This window comes from Crassostrea angulata, chromosome 10, assembly GCF_025612915.1.
Source record: "Crassostrea angulata isolate pt1a10 chromosome 10, ASM2561291v2, whole genome shotgun sequence".
Classification (NCBI taxonomy): Eukaryota; Metazoa; Mollusca; class Bivalvia; order Ostreida; family Ostreidae; genus Magallana; species Magallana angulata.
This window is the reverse complement of record NC_069120.1, coordinates 5,167,771-5,189,102: the sequence shown is the minus strand read 5'-3', so window position 1 is coordinate 5,189,102 and position 21,332 is coordinate 5,167,771. Positions and strand designations below refer to the sequence as shown.

Genomic DNA, 21,332 nt, shown 5'->3' with positions numbered 1-21,332 from the left:
GTTAATTCTTCGAGTTTCAGGCTACATGTTGCTACTTTGGTGTTGGGAACAACTTAGCATAAAGTGTTGACGTTATAAAATTCAATGCATACAGAAGGGCAATTTAATTGTTTTGAGCTCTATGCAGAAGCTACATCAGATATGTCCTATTCAATGAGGACATATCAAGCGTGTTAAAGACACGTCGATCATCACTTCACGACATAGAAACGACTGCAACAATTGGACACCAGATCAAGTGATTGCATTTATAGGCGAAGACAGGACCGGGATATTTGTGTATTGAAACCTTATCGGAATACTGCCTCAGTCTGATAGTGTTGCTCAATGTCCGATGTGTTTCTGAATCATTGTATGCATGCACCTTTACACGGATGATTTTTATGGTTATTGTAAATACCAAAACCCAAGTAAACGTTTTTCAGAATCGGATTTTCGGACAATCCCTTGAAACCATCATTTTGTTGAGAAAAGGTTCAATAATGTCAGTCGATCTTGTTTATAAAGGAAACAGCTAGCAATATGTGAGATAGAATGCAGTACCAGTAAAACGAATTCAAAGTCTGGAAATGTGTATCAACATTTCCCAAAACGGTAAAATCTTGTAAAAATAGGGGGGGGGGTAAATATTTTTAAGAAGCCTCGCTAGACTCGAAAGCTAATCTGTACCAGATTATCAAATGCCAATGTAAATTTTATGTGTTTGTACAATGTAATTGGTTTAATGATATATGCTTTGCAAAAGTAAATGGTGTACATTCAAGTAAAAAACCGGAAAGGTAACAATCACATGACAGTTTTGAGGAGTTCTGATTGGCTTGCGTGTCAATAACAAGTCTTTTTAAAACTGTCTCGTCAGCTAAAATGATTATATTTAGAGTATATTATCGGATTTTAAATAACTCATTTCTATATTATCACAGATGTGCAGACAGAGAGTATTAAGTTATCTATCTGATCTTTTAAATGGTGATTTCAAATCGCACTGTTTAGGATACTGCTGGTTCTAAGCGAGATACGAGGCAGATATAACCTGTTCAAAACTTCACGCACAAGACATGATACAAATCGAACACGACCGAAGAACTCTGGAAGATTTAACACGATCCAAACAAAGAAAAATGTATCTATATGTCTATACTCATAAACAAGGCGCTCTCTCTCTCTCTCTCTCTCTCTCTCTCTCTCTCTCTCTCTCTCTCTCTCTCTCTCTCTCTCTCTGACCATCCTTATTGGATGTGTATACTGAGTAAAACGCTGTATTTTTACAGACAGGCGTTGGATAAATACTCAAATACTCGAAATTGTTTATTTCGTGAGTAATGAATTATAAGAATAGAAAAATAGGTTCGTCATGGGGGGGGGGGGATGTTTCAAATATTAATGTAAATTAACCGCCCTCTATTTACATAACATAACATAACAATTAAATTTCTTTGATTAAGTTTGTATGTGTCCAATAAACATACATTATTTATTGATAAAATGACAAAGAATGCAGATAATAGTAAATGTATTTAAGCGTAGTACATTTTATGTATGACAGCCTTAATTATGAAACGTGTTCAGGTCATAAAAAACAACCAGTAGTTTTGACGTGGTCATTTAATATTTTACACACAATAAGGTAATTTATCTGAAATCTACATACATTGTACAGGTAGCGTAACACTTCATGTCAGCACAAAGCTGATCACCAAATGCTACCAGTTCAACCCGTTCAATTTATATAAGAATTGCCCGTTTTCAAAGCGTCAAAGAAGCCTGTTGCTTTGATTCAGATATGGTATCCCCAAATAAAAGATGATATTAAATCAACATCATAGCATAACACAAATGTGCAGATGTAAGATTTCCATTCATAATGTGTGGGATTAATATATAAAATAAAAACCTCTTTTTGTTTGATAGTCGCTTCAAGATTGTTCTTATCGAAGTCGTTTCGAGTTTAAAAAATAAGAAAAACATCAGCGAAGCTCACTCTATAAAAAAAATTACCTTTAAATTTAAAACGACAGAAATTTTAAGGTTTTGGTACGTATACCCGAGTGTCTATATATCTTCAAAGTAAAGCCCAAAAAACCGATATTTCACTATTCTGTTGAGGATTTTGTTTTTAAAAATAAATGTTGGTATTTTTGTATTTAATCAGTATTTTAGCCCTCCTTGTTCGTTCCCCTTCAAATGAGTTCAATATTATAAACAGCCTGGAATAGAACACAGAAACATGAGGCCACGTGGAACATTTTGAAATCAAACTTTCAGAATATAATTTGAAAAAATGTCGGCATACTTTCAAACAATCAATATAATATTTCCGTAGAAATGTTTTAAAACATGATTTACATAATACAATAAAAGTTGCGTATGGTCTGGTTACCACCGTATACATTTCATTTAGTTATGATTTTCCCTCAGGAAAGAATTTCGTAAGATTTTAAGCAGAACCTAACTAGAAGTCTTTGGATGATGTTTTTTATCGTGGTCAGCTTCCAAAGTGTAATTTCAGCGAGAGATTAATAATGCAACGCTGCTTTATATGTGGCACTAGCTACATTAATGCTGTAATGCTCGTGTATTATACATAAGCATGCCCTCAAATTGCCCGTGGTAACCGATTGCTTAACGTTTGATGAGAATAGGTAATGTTGTTTGAACTGTTCGCGGTTGGTCAGTCTTAAAACTTTAAATGTTACCAAAATAGCGGATAATTCATTAAACTGTCAATCAAACGTTTTCCCGTAAATATGTTATTTATTGGTTTTGGCGACCTTTTTGGTTGATGATTTGACAGATCCTGGCTCTGTGAGACAACACAAGGAACCGGACACCGTCGCAATTCATTGGCACCAATAGACACGCAGTATCCGGCGCCCTGTATTTAAACAATTAGACCAGACAGCAGGGATCGATCAGAGGATAATTCATTCTGAGGACGGCAATGGGAATTCAAATGAAGCGGAAAAAACAACATTCATGTTTGTATTTCTAGATTTAAGAAGAATAAAAAAAACCTTCCATCGTGCGTACCTTTGTTAACCAACATTTGAGGTCCAAGAATGAGAGTCCAGCTGCATAGTATGACTGACGTACATGTATACGTATATAATTCTTTCAGGCTGTAGAGAATTTCTGATTTGTTTTACTTTCTTTTACTTAATGAATTTGCTTTACTCACTGTTTTCCACGACATACAAATTTAATAATATTTACAACCATTACTCCCTACAATATTAAGGAGTAATGATAATGGAACCAGCTATATGTAACTGCTTGACTTGATATTTTTCGTATATTTACAAAAAATGGTTGAAAGGAAAAGTACACAAACAAAGCATTGTAACGCCTAATTCTAAACATCAATAAAAACATTATGTTTACACCTTTTGAGTATGTTATCCCCCATCAAAGAAATTCGATTGCATTCATACAGCTAACTGACACAACCGATATTCACTGAATATAAAGACACTCCGTGTACCTTTCAGAACTGCCCCCAAACACATTATATTAATCAACGTTCAGTTTTTTAAAATGATAACACTTATTATTCTATTACCTGTACTTAGTAATTAATAGTGTATCATCTTATACTTTTGTGGTTGACTAAAGATGCTGGATTATTCTAAGATGTATCAACACAGCTACATTGAGGACAAGTAATGGCGTCGAACTCCGAATATGGAGGAGTTTAATTTTTTTAAGTGCAACTTACTGATTGACAGTTACTTTGATTTAATATATAAATACAACACAGAGAGAGAGAGAGAGAGAGAGAGAGAGAGAGAGAGAGAGAGAGAGAGAGAGAGAGAGAGGACCTTTGGTGGTACAATTCAATGTTTGCTTTATTCTGTTTCTCTTTTGTAAATCCAGCATTTCTTATTCTTTTGTATATAATTCTTCTGCACCTCATGTAACATTATATGAGTGAAAAAAAATGAACTTGAACTTGGTGGTCGTTTCATAGGACCATTGCAGAAATTGAATTGTCTGTTATTTTTCATAAATGCTCGCAAATTGCATACCACAGGAACCATTAAAATCAATACAGAGAGCATCCACCAAATAATGATTATTTAAAACAACTAATTAGAAGATAACAACAGAATGTAATCAATAATTTGAACAAATGCAACTTCAAATCAAATGTAACATTTACACTGTATATGATTCAAATAAATTGTCATTTTTTAAATGCAACAGTTTTGTGGATTCTCATCTCTTTTGTGGAAACTCATTGGTGGTATTGTGATATTTAATGATATTGATGAATAATTTTAATGTACAAAGTTAGTTGTGACGCGCACCAACTCATTAATTCATTTTAATCATCAAATCAAGTATTGAACAAAAAATGAGTTAAAATATCAGTGATTTCAAATTTAAAATATTTCTTGGAAATCCATAGGCAATAACTAAATTACTTATTTCTCCACATTTATGATAGATCTACCATCAATAATTCAGGTTCATAATAATTTGGTCCTTAATAAATTTGAAAATCAAACTAAAGGAAAGGATAAGTAATTGGCAATAAAAATCAATAACATCCTTAGATTAACGCATGAATTTACCAAGAAAATCCGTCAGTTCGAGGACAACTCCTTGAAATGCAACACGCGTGAACGAGATAATTCCTGGGGTATCTATGTTCAGTCCTTCGCCCAGCTGATTCCAACTTCTTTCATAAAGGCGTAGATTTTCTCTTCCCACTTGGGTTTGGCTTCCTTGGCACTTTTGGAGGGTTTGTGGAGGGACTCTATTGTGTCCACTATATTTGTCACGCTTGTTTTGATTCTTTTGTCGTACGTGGAGGACAAAGCTTTCTCTAGCAGAGCGTAACGAGGGTCGCCAGCCACACTGGGACATTTCCCGCCAAATTTACTGAGTCTATTCCGGCGCGCCCTCTGGGCTTCCTCGTCCCGCTTGAAGGAGGAGACTGAGCTGTACACACTGGAGGCGGTGGTGTTCTCACGGCTCAGCCCGGGCCGAGCGGGCTCACTGACCACGGTCCGACTGTCCCTGGGGCGGAGCTTGTTGTGAAGGGGCTGAGGGGTGAACTGGACTGTCTTTGCTCGCTGAGGCTGGGGTGCCCGATGATGGGGCTGGTTGGACTGTACGAACTCCTTGGGACTTTTAAATTCGGTTTTCCGGGACACCACGCTCGCGGCGTCACTGCGTTCGTTTCCCGAATGGCGGGAAGAGGTTGTACTGGGTCTCCCGTAGCTCATGATGGGCTCGCTCATCGTGGAGTAAGATCGCACGTTTTTAGCGCTCACTTCTTTGCGCTTTCTGTTCTCCAGAAACTTCTGTTTCTCGTGACTAAATTGTGAGAGGAACTTGTAGCGTTCGACGCCAAGATCGATCAGCCTGGCCTTCAGCATCCGGACCTCTGTCACTGTGTCGTCATTTTTTCCTGACATCCGGGTATTTCCCTGGTTGAGGTCTAACGTTAAGTCCTTTGTCATCCATTCCTCGATGTCTTTCATGGTGTGTTTTTTCTTCGCCTTCAATCTCGAAGATGAACTAGCAGGTTTCGGTGGATGCATTTTATACTTGAATTTCAATCAGCTAATTAGAATTTGATGTCCATAAAGTAGGTATCCCGTAAATTAATCCCATTAAGTCAGTATCCTGGTAGGAATTTGACGTCCTTTAATTTGTTTCATTTTAAATATTTGCATAAATTACCACCAGCCGTTCGTAAATTAGAGCACATCATTTTAAGTTCAAAGCAGATCTGAAGAAGAATCAACAATATATATACTAACGCTTTTCCAAATATATTTCTCCAACTCTGAGGAAGAAAATATCCAACCAGTTTGGCAGTATTTTCCCATCACAACTGACAGACTTAATCTGTCTTATCAAAATAAATTTACTGCAATATTTAAACTTTAATTGTGGAATTAATTATTGACCTGATATCATCGAAAGAATCAAATATAACATTTATCTGTACCAGCAGATCGCAATACATTTGATAGTTCATTTAATACCGATCACCATAGACAATGGGGGTGCGCGGATTTGAGTCTCTGTATTGTTATAGTGATTCCAGTGGTACAGGGCTACCCTGCCAGTCACAGCACACGGCTCCTGTATAAACCGAGTGTACCAGAGGACACTTGCTAGATCGGAATCTTCTGATGGCTATCAATCCCAGAACAAATTCAACATTGGAATCGAACAAGGGGCAGATGTCGCTAAAACAGGTGTGTGATGGCTATTTAAGGGACTGGAATCTAAGGACAACTATCAGATAACTTGAACTCTCTGCTCCCGACGTTCTCTTTCTGTGAGTTAGTGTGATTCTGACGGTTATCAACCAACAGACCTAACTGTATTTACACAAACTTTGTGATATGCTTTTTATAATTTTTATTGCACCAAAAACTTTCAATTTTGACGGACATGTACACATTATTTGTTTCGATCCATTTTACATTAAATCCAGCCGTCTAAAATTTCTCGGTAAAAAAAATCTTTGTTTTAAAAGAGGTGTTCAATATACTCTCACTTTGACTGGTTAGCAAATTATAAAAAAGAACTCATTCGAAATTTTTTTTCCAGAAACAATTTTTTGCAGAGTAGCAGGCTATAAATGACCTGTCATATCGACCTTTTCTCGCTATTTGTTTATAAGCTATTGATTGATTTGCTTCTGTAGATACAGAAAGATGTATTGTCCTTTACAAATATTAAAATTCTTTTAAATCAAAATTTGTACATGAAAAAAAAAAAGATTTTGTTAAATCAAATTTTTAGATGAATTTTCATATAAAAGAATCTCAATTTCTTTATTGGACAATCTTACTAGATAGATTTGCCAAAATTAAAGCCACTTACATGACATGGCCAAATCAAAAGAATGCTAATTGGCCCCGGCTATTAAATGTATGTTACAAACTGATCAATGATGCAATGTTGTATGGACTTTTCCCACTTTACTTGATTAAATTTAGATTAAAAAATGCATTGATATGATTTTAAATTGATGAAAAAAAATCTTTGTTGTGTCCTTTAGGGGGTTTAACGGTTGTAATTCACTGGCGATATACTTGGTAGATATATGTAGTTTTGCAATGCTGCGACCGTTATATATCCTAAATGAAACAACAAAAAAACCTATTTATTGTTTAAAGATCCATCGGCACTTTCATTTAGTTTCTCCTAGTTGGATTAAAGATTTGTATATCCATAAATGTATAAAACAGGTGTAAATACATTTCGATTTCAGCAAGAGGATTACAGGTAAAAGAGCAGCAATATCAAAAGAAAAAAAAACCCCTACACCTCCGGAGTGATATGCACTGTATGGGGTATATATAACAGCGGGGTACCTGCATATCACTGACGCGAGCGAACGAGCAGTCAATTTATATTATTTATTGTGTTTTAAATGGATGATTAGATAATGTATGAAGTCTTTGATAAACTGTGTGTGGAACTCTGCAAGATATCGAAAGTAGGAGGCCATTCCAAAGACTTGTTGCTAGGTTCTCCGGGTTCGGGCCCAATGCACATGCATAATTTAAAACTCCTGTCAATAAGTATTTATTAGACCTGAACCGTAATTCATAATCCGATAACCCCGGCTTATCGTGGAGTAGGTAGCCTCCTAACAACTTAATGCATATACCCATTAAACGACTTGTGTTTTAAGTTAAAATGAAAACCGATTAGTGCCGAGAGATCTTCGTTGCATTGGTGTATTGTCATTGCGAGGGCGAGAAGGGTAGAGGCTGTGTGTCTATCTGTCTGTCTGTCTGTGAAGCGATCGCACGGCACGCGAGCAAAGACCGATCAGACTAACCGAGGTCTGCTGGATCAAAACCAAGACAACCCGATCTGTTCAGGAATCGTGAAACATGGCGAACAGAGACAACTCGGATAATTCGGACAGTGCCAGCAGCGTAGACCTACCGGCAATCAGTGGACTCAACAAGAACTCGGCCCACCCTGAGGAATGGACGCTCCCCCACGAGTGGAGCATGGAGAAACGAGAGTTGTTCGAGGTCAGTTAAGGACACTTGCTTGTTATAAACGGAGTGTTGTTAAGATTTCCACTGCCATACAAGTAATACACCGTACCAAGTTTTGAATTATGCTCTCTTTTATTTGATTTGATATCGACTTTAAATATGAATACCAATACTTTCTTATTTTATTCTTAATGTATATATTCAAATACTAACGTCTCTTGCAATGTTGAATCATTTGGTATGTTTAGAGTACAAAGTATTGATTTGATGGATACATGTATTTCGGTGTTCGTATTTGGTCTAGTTTACAGTTAAAATAGCTTGCGTTTTCATTCTGGACATAAATAATGCATAGAAAGAGAAGGCATTCTGCCTGAATTGGTTATTAAGCAATACAAATGCATGCAAGGGTTTCATACTGCTGACTTTAAAGAGAGAATGTTATTAAAAATCGATTTATAAAGGTAAGGTTTATCATTTCAGAACTGGAAAATGGACGTACAGAATCAGATAGCTAACCTGGCATCATCATTGGTACGTACCCTGAATTAAAACTGCTGTCATCTTAATCGTTAATGACGTAAACGAAACCATGCTATATGAAATTTTAAAATATGGAATGCAATACCCGGGTTTTTACCAGACGATAATAGAAACAGGCACGTAACTTCGTTTTTTAAAAGTGGGTGGGGGGGGGGGGGGGGGGGGCAGACTCATCCAAAAAACAAGCAATAAAAAAAGTTTACTTTTTAAAATCATGAAAGTCCTAATCCCTGGGGGTAGGGGTAGGAGATAATCTTTTAACTTCAATTTCATTGTTTGTTTCAATTTTTTAAATGGTCCAACGCTGTTGTATCTATTGAATGGCAAAGTGTATTTCTAAATAGAAGCATTGTTTGCCATACTCCAAGTGTTTTTTTTATTGTTTTAAAAGTTACACTGTTTGAATTTAAAGAAATTGACTGTAAGATTTTACATCACAATCAAGACATTTAATCACAGCCCGGTGAGATTTCATTCTACAGTTATGCTGACATAATGAGAGATTCGAATAAATGTAAAATGAAAAAAGGTTTGCGATTTGAAATGAACGAAAATTTATTTACCAAACTTCAATGAGTACCACCGTGTTAAAATCCAAAATATATGTGCTTCTGTCATATTCTTTATATGTCAGCATTTCCTTAATAAATTAGGCTAAGTCATGGCTTGAATATTAATAATTAAAATATTTTATTCAGTAAAATGTAAGTTTACATTCAATAGCAGAACACGAATACTAGTAAATACATGTACAAATATTGACAATTATTACCGTGTTGCTTTTTTTGCACACAGGCCTACATTTCTAACCATACAGTCCTTATAATTCCAGGAGAAATCCCTTGCGGAATATCCGAATCCTGACGCTGGGGATTATTTTAATTACGAAGACGAGAAACTAAAAGCAGAATTTGAAAAGCAACACAGACTACAAGCTAGGTTCTCGGGAGGGACCCTCAATTATGGACTCGGACGAAATCCAGAAAAAGCTTTCCCGGACAAATACTGACCCAGGAAATGACTTCATCATTGTTTAGGGAGTGGGATGAGTGTCGAATGTAATGCGACCCGTAACTTCTTCGCGGCCGGAGCAGCCAAGGATCATACGCATTGTACAAAGCCGTGTCGCGTGGCTAGGCTTTGAAGCACATCACCATCAATCGATTTATTTAGTTTGCTTTCATTGACAGACAGTATTATTTGATATATTAATTGTGTGTGTTATTTATTTTTAATTTTTGTATAGCAATCTATTTTGTCCACAGGTATGAAAGTTGTGTTCTTGTGTTTGCCCTTTTTGTGAGCAAAATGTCATGTTAAATTGAAGAAAAGTGATTATATCCTTCTTAAAGAGTAATTATCAATACAGTCCCTCATGTCCTCATCTTATTTGTTTTATTTTTGACTGTTTTTATTTGTTTTTTAAATTTTGACCACAGTAGATATCTTAATTTAATATCGAGCTTGCCCTGTATACAGATAGCAGATCTCCCATTAGAACTCTCGGGTCTTATAACGGAAGAAAATTACAGTCTCTTGTACCTTTTTATAATCACTTTTAAACTTAACTCATGGTTAATTTCTAGAGAATGAATGTTTCCTTAAACACTTTTAGCAATAAAGAAGACACTTTCAACTTTATTATATCAAAGATAGCATCAGTAAATGTATATCTTTCGGATTTGAATTAAAACCCAAATAATTGAATACAATGTTTAGAGAATATTTCTACCGTAATGTATGAAGTAAGAAAGAACACTGACAAAAGCTACAAGAAAAACATGACCGGAAATAACGTAAGAACCATTGCAGCCGTCCTGGAAGCAAAGGATGTAACACTTGGTCAGTAGGCTGTGGGTGGAGGTGTCATTGAAACACCCTTCCCTAGCAACCGAGGGGTCTAGTGCGGAGCAGCTTCTGATGAACGCCGTCTGTTTGCCTGAAATAAAGATCGACATTTACAGAAAACACATCTCCATAAGATATCCCCCCCCCCCAAAAAAAAAACCAAACCCCCCAAAAAGAGATAAAAAACAAAACCAAACGAAATAATAAAAAAAGTAAACAAAACGAAAAAAACAAAACAAAAAACAAAAACAAAAAACAAACCCAGCAACACATGTACAGAGGTTCGAGCTATTCATTTAACCATGAAAAGTTTAATAAAGAATCATTCTTTGAACTTTCCATTTTGTATATCTATACAATTCCTGCTAGCACCCCAAAAGTACGTCATTTGCGTCATTGACGATATGTATTTAACTATACGTTAAACTTTATTTGTAGTCTTATCACAGAAACATTGGAAAGTGTTAGTGTTAAATCATATCAACTAACGAAGAAAGCAATCTTAGTTTTAAGTCAAGAGGATATTCCAAATACTGTCGTGAAATGCATACTATATATATATTTTCTTTTTTGATTATATATATATATATATATATATATATATATATATATATATATATATATATATATATATATATATATATATATATATATATATATATATATATGCAAAACTGGCAGGGATTTTTTCATGCATTATAAGTACTCGTTGCCATCATGATTTTAGTTTGACAATTCTTCAAGTAGAAGGACGAAAGTCTGTCTTATCAGGGGCCATTTAGCCCCTTTTTAAAAAGAGGTTTTCGCGTCTTTTGGATCCTCGCTTAATTGAGTAAGTTAGGGACAGTGATCCTGATAAATTTGTGATGTGTTATGTGAATTTATCATCTAGTGTAGAAAGATGCAAAGAATGTTCCCCTGTATGTTCACATAGCTTTAATGATTTTCTCGAGAGATGCCTCGGTGTGAGCGCCTGTAATTGTCCTGATCTCGCTGTCTGTCGGAGATTCCGTGGTCGCCGTTTGTCGGAGATTCCGTGGTCGTGACAAGCTACTCCTGTACCGTGTTATCCTACAATCTCTCCCTGACGTCTCCATGGACAAATCGGTTTCCCATTTCTATGGGTTTTTTTTTCATTCATCTTATATTATTAGCACAGCCAGATGCAATTTAATGGGCAAATGCCAGATCTCGCCCCGCGGATATTCAGAACGCTCTTACACCAACATGCACGTCGTTAAATGAATTTTATTTTAATAAAATAAATTAACTACACGACTGTAGTCATGAAGGTCTATTTGATTTAATTTGAAAAAAAAATAAAATTCAGTTCTTGACCATGAGGGCTAACTGTTTCAATCAAATTTCTTGGCATTAACTAGGAATGATGACCATTTTATTTCTTTCTTCTTACAAGGATTTTGGAAGAAATGTTATAGAGTGATGTGGAATAAATCTTTAACGTCACAGAGTGCGACTGATATTTAGTATTGCCAGTCAGTGAAGTGTATGTGGTAATGTTTGGCCACGGAACCCTTTGGTACAGTTTGATAAGTTAGATTTCAAAATAAAGTACACCAAACTTGGAATAAGTGTGGTTATTACGAAGAAAACGGAATAAAACGACACATGCAATTGCTTCTCTACCAATACACTAATTATGTTTTTTATATCACAGATTTCGTTATTATCTTTATTCGATATCTCTCTGTGTATCAGTTCCCTGTAGACGACTCGTTTTAATTTAGAGATAAGGTTTTTCTTTCATCGTTGAGGGACAAGGGATTGCCAGTATCATTGGGACATGAGCCTAATTACACCTGTACATTATGCGGTTAATTGTTTTATGTTGACATGATATAGCAGGTGCGTGTCACGGCTTTATCTATATGATCACACCGTTATGTTCAATGAATGGGTCTACAGAAAGAGAAGATGCAACGTCTACTGGGTAATGTTGTTATCATACACAAGGTATTTTAGAATCATCCAAACCCTTGTTTATATTTTTACACAAGAGAGTCATAACCCATCATAAACATTATTTTGATAACACTTGAAACAAACCCAAATTCAAATTTTGAAATACTTTCATATTTAATTTAAAATTTCGTTAATCGTGGCATTTTAAAACAAAATTATAAAATGAGTAGATGATATACAGTATAAAATTAATTAGATTAATTAAGGCATCGAGACTACTGTCTCACACGGTTTGGGGATATAAACTATATGCTCTATCCTTTCGGAGACATTATTCAGTATGTATCGAGAAGGTTGAAAAAGAGGCAGAGAGTGGGTGATGAAATAACGTATTTATTGAAAGAGCGCGATCGAGTAAGTGACGCGCATAGCGGTTGTCGTTAAAATAATAAGTTCTTGGATCCTGACCAATGAAATTTGTTAAAATTGCGTAAGTTTAGGAAAATGTCCTTAAAAAGCAATTAACGCGTAGTGATAATTCACACTAAGAAATTACTTTTAGCTAAAGGGGCTCAACTTGAGTAAATACTAGTGTAAGGATCTCATGTACTTATAAAACCAGTACATTAAATTGGTTCAGACATATTGGATAGCAAAGAAAGACACAAAATTACTTACACTAAGTAAACAACGCCAAATGTCACAATAAAAAGAATTAGCTTAGAACATTGGTCTTGGCCATTAAATCATAGTTTAGGAATTTCACAATTTTCAAAACCATTGATTTTACAAATAAACAGAATAAAAAACATAAAATCTTAAATTAGACAATCTCACGGTTTTCTAAATAAAATAAATCTAGAGTTATTAGATCCTCTTTATGTTCATTTGAAATATTGAAATAAACGCTTTATGTGAAACTAAATGAAAATATGTAAAAATATGACAAAAGTGAAAATATGAGTGTAACACTACGTACGGCTAAGATATACTTGCAAGACTGTTTTTTGATACCCTGGGGTCCCAGAAAACGTTGTTTGTTTAGTTTCTTACCATTGGTGTATATTCTGGTGACCAGACAGCCGTTCCGTTGATTGATTCTCTCCAGACAGTCCGAGGCGGCGGGAGGGTTGTACTCGCAGTGTTCATCGTGTCCGGAATTACACTGCACACAAAGCGTCGTAGATTCTGGGGGAAAAAAGCCCGGTATATTAGTTCTGTCAATATATATGTATTAAACACTGGTAAGTGTCTGTTTATTTGCAGAGGATTTCAGCGAAATATTGTGTAAGTTGTAATGAATTACAGTGTATGTAATTCGGTTGTTTCTCTAGGGAGCCGTGTAATCATTGCAACCTGCTCGCCATGACAGTTTCATTTTTATTTCTAATGATTAATGTAAACCGTTGACGGCAATGGATATTTGCAATTTTAAAAAATGTGTGGAAGATATCTACACACATTTGTTTCCGCTGTCAAAATGATCATATTAGGGATATTGCATAACACATCTCTCTCCTCGCACCTTTTGAAAGGATATGATCCTTAAGTAATCAAGACAATTTTTTTAATAACTATATACATGCGTTTCCGATCATCATTTGATAAAGCAACATTAGGAAGAGAATCGCAAAAACATTGACAATTTAGGTAATTTTTCACAGCATTGGAAAATGTCAAAGTCCAAGATAAGTCCTGATTGGGGAAAGTATCAAGTTACAAAACAATCTTGCTACAAGATGATCATTCAACTATACATGTACATGTATATGCAAATTGAAGTTGGGATCGGATTAGCATAAAATTTATATACTAGTAATATAAAACTTTAACTTCTATTAAATTAGATTAACTTGGTCTCTTGTGTTTAGATAAGTTATTTTTGGTATATCAAATGTTTGGTTGCGCAGTAATATAACAGATTTGCAACAGATTTTAAACAAGATGCTTAGAAGCTACATCGCTAATCTGCTCAACAATAGCCAACAAAAGCTTTACACCGTCTTTCGAAAAACAAAATTGTTTCAGTTTTTTAGAACAAGATTTTTCAAGATTTTTTCTACTGATTAACAATAATTGTGGCACAACCTTACCCAAGGGGTAGGGATTTAAACGAATTTAAATATACACTACCCGAGGATGATTCAACACAAGCTTCAGCTTTCTTGCCAAATGATTTTTGAGGAGAGGTTTTTTTTTCTTCAAAATACCAACAAATTTTCAATATTAATTTCTTATTTCTATAGCATTTTGCGAGCTGTTATAAGGAATATTCAAAATGTTGTATCTTCAAAAATAGCCCAGTAATGTACCATGAATTTTTGGGAATTAACTGGTTTAAATGCAGATAAATCAGGAAAAATCTATCAAAGAAAGTTAGAAGTGAGGAACGTTTTGTGTCCTTAAGATTTAAAGTCTCTTACTGAGAAATGTAAAGTGTATTTTAGTAAAATATAGTTAAGATGTAATAAAAAGAGAAATAATGATGTTGTAAAGTTTCACACAGGAAATTTACCAAGGAGCAGTCTCACGCAGAGATGAACATTATGATTACATTAGGGATGTCAGTTTTAATAATTTAAGTCGAAAAGCTAAATTGAATATTCGAAAGATAGCCACCGAATAGTTTTCCGAATATAGTTTTTACTAAAATTATATTTGTTCACATCGTCTGTCCCATAAAAATTCATTTTTAAATGCCGAAAGAGGATAGTAAACCGACTGGATAAAATTCTTCATAAAATGCAGCAATGAGAATTAGAATTCTTCTAAGTTGATTACTAGTACATCAAACGTCCAATAGGATTACGTTTGATAGATATTCTATACCGATGGTTGTGAATTGCTTAAGAAAATTCAGAATGATGATAAAAAAAACAAACCATCATAAGATTTAAAAGAGAATTAAAGAATTTTTTTACCCGGAATAGTTCCAATGGTTTCATAATATTTTGTCAAAATGAAAAAGAACAAGAGAAAGAAACAACCCTTAGAAAAAGAACCTATTAGAATCATTTTAACAAGACCTTGGACTTTCAGTAGGGTGTAACGATCTATTTCTTGCTTCAAAACAAGTTAAAAGGACGCTGGTTTCAAGCGAAATGTACAACGATTGCGTAGTCTTCGCTCAAAAGCCAGACAAATCCTGTTAATTTCAAAGAGCCATAGCTGAGTGGCCTACAATGAAATAGACAAGTTCAAGTTCTTTATTCTAAGAGACAAATATTTCATAGGTTAAACATGTGAACATATACATACATGTATTAAATAAACAGTACGGAAAACATAGTGTACATAATTAATTTTGATAATTCACATTAAGTGTTCTTTGCTTGTTTGCATAATATAAATATTTACCTAAATTACACAGTTCTTTAGTATTAGAGGTAGATAATAACTGTATAACTTTATAGACACTTTGTTTTCGGGAGTAGTATTTTTTAATATACTTATCTCTTAAACTACGAAGTGATGGACAAATAAGTAATCAACGTACTGAAGTACTGACGGGAGTTGATTTTATCGATTATCATTTATTTCAAAATCAACTTATCTTGCATGGCAATTAGTTTCTAGTCTGTATTTAAATTACGCACTTTTTTATTATATGAATTTTAGACTTTTCCGACAAGAATTTCGAGAAATCCCATATGAATCATGTTGTGTAGTATTTAAAGATAGATTTCATACTATGTATAAGTAATCGAAGCAATTCTAAAAATTTTATGGATCCAAGCACTATTGATATCGAACTCTAGTCTCGTTTAACCAGACGTCGGCTGTCTCCGTTAATCTCCGACAAGCAAGAGAGCCTTTCTGCTTGTCCGAGATTTACGGAGACAGCCGAGCGTTTGGTTGAACGAGGCTATATTAAACTCTGGCGTAGGAATACATGAGACTATAAAATATCTTAGTTGTTCGTATTATATAAAATCTGACTATTTTCAAAGTGTTTATTGATAAGTTTCCTTGAAAAACAATGCTTCAGCATACATTACTTTGAATTTTTCTATTATTTCCAAGAACTAAGTCAGCGGTGATGATTTGTGCTTAGGTCCAATCACTGTTTCACTTTCGGTTTGCCAGAGTAACTGCATAGGAGAGTTGATTAAAATCAACTCCCAAAAATGGAATTCATCTTCAATTACATTTAAGTTGCAAGACTCACATTTTCGACAATCACGTGTTTTAAAATTATCATACCTCCCTGTTTCATTCTGTAAGTTATGTGAGGACAACCGTAAGCGTGTAATTAATTTACGATATTTTACATGAATTGGTTTCTTTACACCCCAGCGAATGTGTTCGGAATGTTTTCTTTATCGTTGCTATGTATATAATAAATCCAGAGTGCTCGTATGAAAGTTCACGAGACTTCACCGAGATTTGTTCAGTTCCTGTGAAATTTCGAGCGGAAGGATAAGTGTTCGGATAATATTCTCAAAATACGTAAGTACTGGTCGTTTTTCATATCACATACTAGTTTGATTTATGTTAAAACATGACAATCTTTTTAGATGTATGTCTTATTTCACCATATAGCAGTTATTTATATTAAACGATATTATTCAGAACAGTTATCGTTCGTGTTCAACCACGTGTAGAGTGGTTGAAAATATAAACATTGGGTTGCTTAATAAAATCATAGCCATGTTTGATGCTTGTGGAGTGCAATACCATGTTTATAAAAAATAATGGGTGTCTGTTTTGCATAAAAACTTAGTTTATCTACCCATTTTTTAAAGAACATTCTGCATAAAATAGCATAGTCTGTTTCACTATTGATACTATTACTAGGTCAGGCGCAGATCGAAAATTACTCCTCAGGGAGGATCTCTACTAAGCATGTTAATTGTTGCAACAGCAGACAAAAACAATTTTTTGTATTGTCACATATATTTCTAGAACACATTTTATTCACCAATTAATGAAGATAAAGTTTAAAATCAATAAACATCTAGATTATATATTTTTTTACAAGTACCTAGATTCTATGAAATAGGCTATAAATACGAGGCACGATTTTTACTGCGAAACTGAAAGGGTCAAATATAACGACGTGGTCTAAAATTTAAATGACAATAACATTCGCAGGGATGTTTAGATAAACTTGTAAACAAAAATGATCAACAATATGTTTATATAAAATACATTTTGATGTATTGCTTATATCGTTTACAACTTTTTGTTTAAAGACATCATACATTCTATTATATATGATATCTAAAATGACAGATTCTTTCATAGTACTTTGATATAAATCGGCTAAGCCTAAAGTGCACAATTCATTCCTAATATTTGAAATTCATGTGTCATTATTTTTCACCATGTCTTCGTAGCATGCTTTTAAAAGTTTTTACTGTTTCTTAATTTAAACCAGGATTGGTAATTTTTTTGTTTCCTGAAAATTTCTAGTGGAAATCTTCCTACTTCATAATAAACTGCACTGTTGCAAGTATTTTTTCTGACACCCAAAACCTTCTCACAAATGAAATAGAAAGACTTACGTCACATTGCCGTTTGACTCAACTACCTAAAGTCCAAGCTCTTGTTAAAATGGTTCTAATACGTCGTATAAATTGTTTGGTTTCATAAGGGGTTTATATTGTTCATTTCCACCTCTTCGTGTTAAATCTGATTATCAAACAATAATTAACGGATGACTGAGAGAGAGAGAGAGAGAGAGAGAGAGAGAGAGAGAGAGAGAGAGAGAGAGAGAGAGAGAGAGAGAGAGCATATTTACAGTACCAAAATAATCCAACAGTAACAGTGAAAGAGGGATTTTAAATTAAAAGTAGGCAAAGATAAAGAAAGTTTGTTACCTATGGTACTGATAAGAAAAATCCCCCAAATAAAAGCTATCCGCGACCCTCGCACCACACTCCTCCTCATTGTCCAGTCTGTCTCATCACTCATTAAAACTTCAGAATCGTCAGAATCCTCTGAGTTGTTGAAACCTTCAGAGTTGTCAGAATTTTAAACCCGCAGACTGGTGAAATGCGCGCAGCTAATGACTTCAGCAAAGGGACTATGGTGCTTAATTTAGCCCCAAATCTGCTCCCAACGTTTGAATATTAGTTCCGTTGAATCGATTATGTCGAATTTTGCGTTCTTTACAGAATTATATTCTTTTGAAGATTGATGATAAATTCGTTTTATCGATGTTTTCCTATGTGTGTTTGTGGCTTCGTTGGATGCCGAAACATGGAAGATCTCCTACAGATCTCTCACGACCACTCAATTAGTCTTAACAGATCCTCGCTGTAGCGGGAGATAGGGTAGACACCAACAGACACTAAGTACCAAAGCTTGGCGTGGTTTGGCAAAACGAGAGCAATTTAGACTCCAAAATTCATGTACTTTATTTAATAATATATTGTTCTTTTTGACAAAACTTTAAATATGAATATGTCCATGCTTTTATTTTAATGACAACAGTAATGAATACCAGTAAATCCTTTTTTTGCGCCTTGTTAGAATGCTCTTGATTGTTTATACTTAATAATTTAAGAAAGAAAATAACTGCACTGCAATCCAAATCAAGTTTTTTTTCTATAATTGTATAATATAAACGTACGCATGTAGCATTAAATAATTGTACAATGTTTATATTTACCATTTGGTTGTGCATGATAATAGCAAATAAAATATTTGTAAAATGGTGTTTTATTTCATATTTTTTATTTTTATTTTTTAAGAAATTATTTTTGATCGATTTAAACTATGTAAATCGAGAGCACAGACCCCACAGGAATAGTTCAAACTTCCAAATATAAAACATGTATAACTTTCCATACTGAAAAATATTACTGTTAATTTTAACAATAACGATAAATAACGCACTGGTACTCTAGACGAATCGAGCAGATGCTGTAAACCAAGTTTATTTTGCGTGCGAGAAACTTTAGCGGGAATCAAGGGAATCTTTTTGTCGCGAATATTTATCGGCGCCTATCTCGACTTTATCATTTTTTTAAATGTTTTCTCTGCTTGGTAAAGAAATTGTTCAAAACACCTTTTTAAGTTGACTTAGGCAGTTGGTTTTATATTCAGTCATTAAATACATGCATTAACATCATGAGTAAATATACTAGCAGAAAAAAGAAACTGTGCATTATTTAATATATGAAAAAACAAAACTTGTCAATGTTAATAAAACAAAAATAATGGTTTTCTCCAAAGGTCCAACATCGAAAAAGCTTTTTTATTATAAAGGAGAAGTTATTGAAAATGTTAAAGAATTCAAATACCTGGGTATCGTTCTGTCAAGAACTGGTTCATTTATTAAAGCAAAAAAGCATTTGTGTGAACAGGCTCAAAAGGCTATGTATGGTGTTATAACAAAAATTAAAAAGTTTTAATTTACCTGTAAATTGTCAATTTGATTTGTTTGATAAGGTTGTTTTACCAGTTTTATTGTACGGCTGCGAAATTTGGGGCTTTGAAAATCTAGATATTATTGAACGTGTACATCTGAAATTTTTGAAAACAGTACTTAATTTAAGAAGCACAACACCGAATTTTATGATATATGGAGAAACAGGGCGCTACCCGTTGTATATAAATGTTTATACAAGAATAATTACATATTGGGGAAAAATGCTAATAAGCCCTGAGAACAAAATTGTATATACAGTGTACAGATATTTATTTTCACAACATTTTAATAGCGATTGTAAAAGCCCATGGATTGATTGTATTCAAAGGATTTTGAACATGTGCGGGCTACCATATGTCTGGCAGAACCATAATTTTGTCAATATAGAATGGTTATCTGCTACTGTAAACCAAAGATTAAAAGACCAATTTATGCAAATATTGTATAAATTTTATAAATATAAACATAAATATAGAAAAATTATACTAATTTTTTTAATGCAGTTTCCTTTTTCCGCTAGTATTATTGCTTGTTCATCAATGAACACATCAATAAATCAATAGAAAGAAGATGGGGGAATAAGATGGCGCAAATGCCCATTCGGTTTAGTAGTGAAATACAATTTTGAATTTATTTTTCCCAAATTAACTCTATTCAAATATATTATAATACAAGTTTGCAAAAGCAAAATTTCTAACAATAGTCAGTTTTTAATATATTTAACAAAAAATAAGAAAAAAAGTATATTGTCGGAAATTTTGGTGGTATCGAACCCGTAACATAAAAACCCTAGATATATAAGGTTAGCTTATGTCAGGTACTCTAACCACTAAGCCATTTCAGACACAACAAAGTGGGCTTTTTAAATATCATGTGTGACTTTGGCCACGAACTACCGGACTTGTATTATTTTTTCAAAACGTTCAATTGTTGGGATATAAAATGATATTTTTAATATACAGTGGGTCATCTCTCCACGTTTTTGTTGATTGAAATCGCTTTGTTTTCCGACAGACCTTAATTAGACAATGAGAAAAATATGGAGCACAGACCCACTCTATAAAAGAAAGTGCCTTGAAGTTCTAAATAATGACAGTATTTGCAGGTTTTTATACTTATACGCCTGTTTGAGTCAATATATTCCAAGTATTGAATATACCTATAGGTTAAAAAGCAATGATTCGTTAAATATATATTGTTTTAAATTTTTTTTTTTAAAAACATCAGATTTATTGATACTTTAATTTTTCAGTAGCCTGTCCGACCATGTATGGGCATTTTACACGCCTTATCCACCCATCTTCTTTATTTAAGGGATTTTATAAATATGTGAATTTGACCGTGATCTTTGTATTAGACCAGATTTGCGATTTGAGTCAAGTTTCATTCTAAACTGATAAATTATTACTCAATTTGATAGCCATTTTTTTTCATTCAAATACACCTCTAAATGTATTTTTTATGAAGATTAAAATTTTTTTTTAGTGTAGACTCAATTATTGTGAAGAAGTCCCCAGGATTATGGAAAGGCATCAATCAAATAATCTAACTGAGCAAAATCTCAGTCGAATTTACTATTTTTGGTATAAACATGTACCAATTTTAAGTTTCGTTGAAGGCAATCTAATTTATAAAGGAGAATAACTTTACCACGA

General features: G+C 34.0%; 3 protein-coding genes across 3 annotated transcripts; 1 reads left to right on the top strand and 2 right to left on the bottom strand.

Moving 5' to 3' along the window:
* Nucleotides 1-3,876: 3,876 nt before the first annotated feature.
* On the bottom strand, nucleotides 3,877-6,583 carry LOC128167574 (uncharacterized). Its single transcript, XM_052833370.1, has one exon. It carries the CDS (start codon nucleotides 5,547-5,549, stop codon nucleotides 4,653-4,655), a length of 897 nt encoding a protein of 298 aa, XP_052689330.1. The 5' UTR covers nucleotides 5,550-6,583; the 3' UTR covers nucleotides 3,877-4,652.
* A 997-nt stretch (nucleotides 6,584-7,580) lies between these two features.
* LOC128167576 (uncharacterized) lies at nucleotides 7,581-9,913 on the top strand. Its single transcript, XM_052833372.1, has 3 exons — nucleotides 7,581-8,018; nucleotides 8,469-8,519; nucleotides 9,361-9,913. The coding sequence occupies exons 1-3, from the start codon at nucleotides 7,872-7,874 to the stop codon at nucleotides 9,535-9,537; spliced, it is 375 nt and encodes a 124-aa protein (XP_052689332.1). The 5' UTR covers nucleotides 7,581-7,871; the 3' UTR covers nucleotides 9,538-9,913.
* A 136-nt stretch (nucleotides 9,914-10,049) lies between these two features.
* On the bottom strand, nucleotides 10,050-18,517 carry LOC128167575 (uncharacterized). Its single transcript, XM_052833371.1, has 3 exons — nucleotides 18,122-18,517; nucleotides 13,353-13,487; nucleotides 10,050-10,467 (listed from the first exon to the last, which is right to left on the bottom strand). Exons 1-3 carry the CDS (start codon nucleotides 18,213-18,215, stop codon nucleotides 10,244-10,246), a joined length of 453 nt encoding a protein of 150 aa, XP_052689331.1. The 5' UTR covers nucleotides 18,216-18,517; the 3' UTR covers nucleotides 10,050-10,243.
* Between the last annotated feature and the right edge of the window lie 2,815 nt (nucleotides 18,518-21,332).

Bases quoted from the DNA above. Each gene is read 5' to 3' on its own strand.
- LOC128167575 (XM_052833371.1), bottom strand. From the start codon at position 18,215: ATGAGTGATGAGACAGACTGGACAATGAGGAGGAGTGTGGTGCGAGGG. The intron at 13,488-18,121 runs GTAACAAACTTT...TTTTTCCCCCAG, and splicing joins TTTTCTTATCAGTACCATAG to AATCTACGACGCTTTGTGTG. The intron at 10,468-13,352 runs GTAAGAAACTAA...TCTTTATTTCAG, and splicing joins CACCAGAATATACACCAATG to GCAAACAGACGGCGTTCATC.
- LOC128167574 (XM_052833370.1), bottom strand. From the start codon at position 5,549: ATGCATCCACCGAAACCTGCTAGTTCATCTTCGAGATTGAAGGCGAAG.
- LOC128167576 (XM_052833372.1), top strand. From the start codon at position 7,872: ATGGCGAACAGAGACAACTCGGATAATTCGGACAGTGCCAGCAGCGTA. The intron at 8,019-8,468 runs GTCAGTTAAGGA...TTATCATTTCAG, and splicing joins AGAAACGAGAGTTGTTCGAG to AACTGGAAAATGGACGTACA. The intron at 8,520-9,360 runs GTACGTACCCTG...TTATAATTCCAG, and splicing joins CTAACCTGGCATCATCATTG to GAGAAATCCCTTGCGGAATA.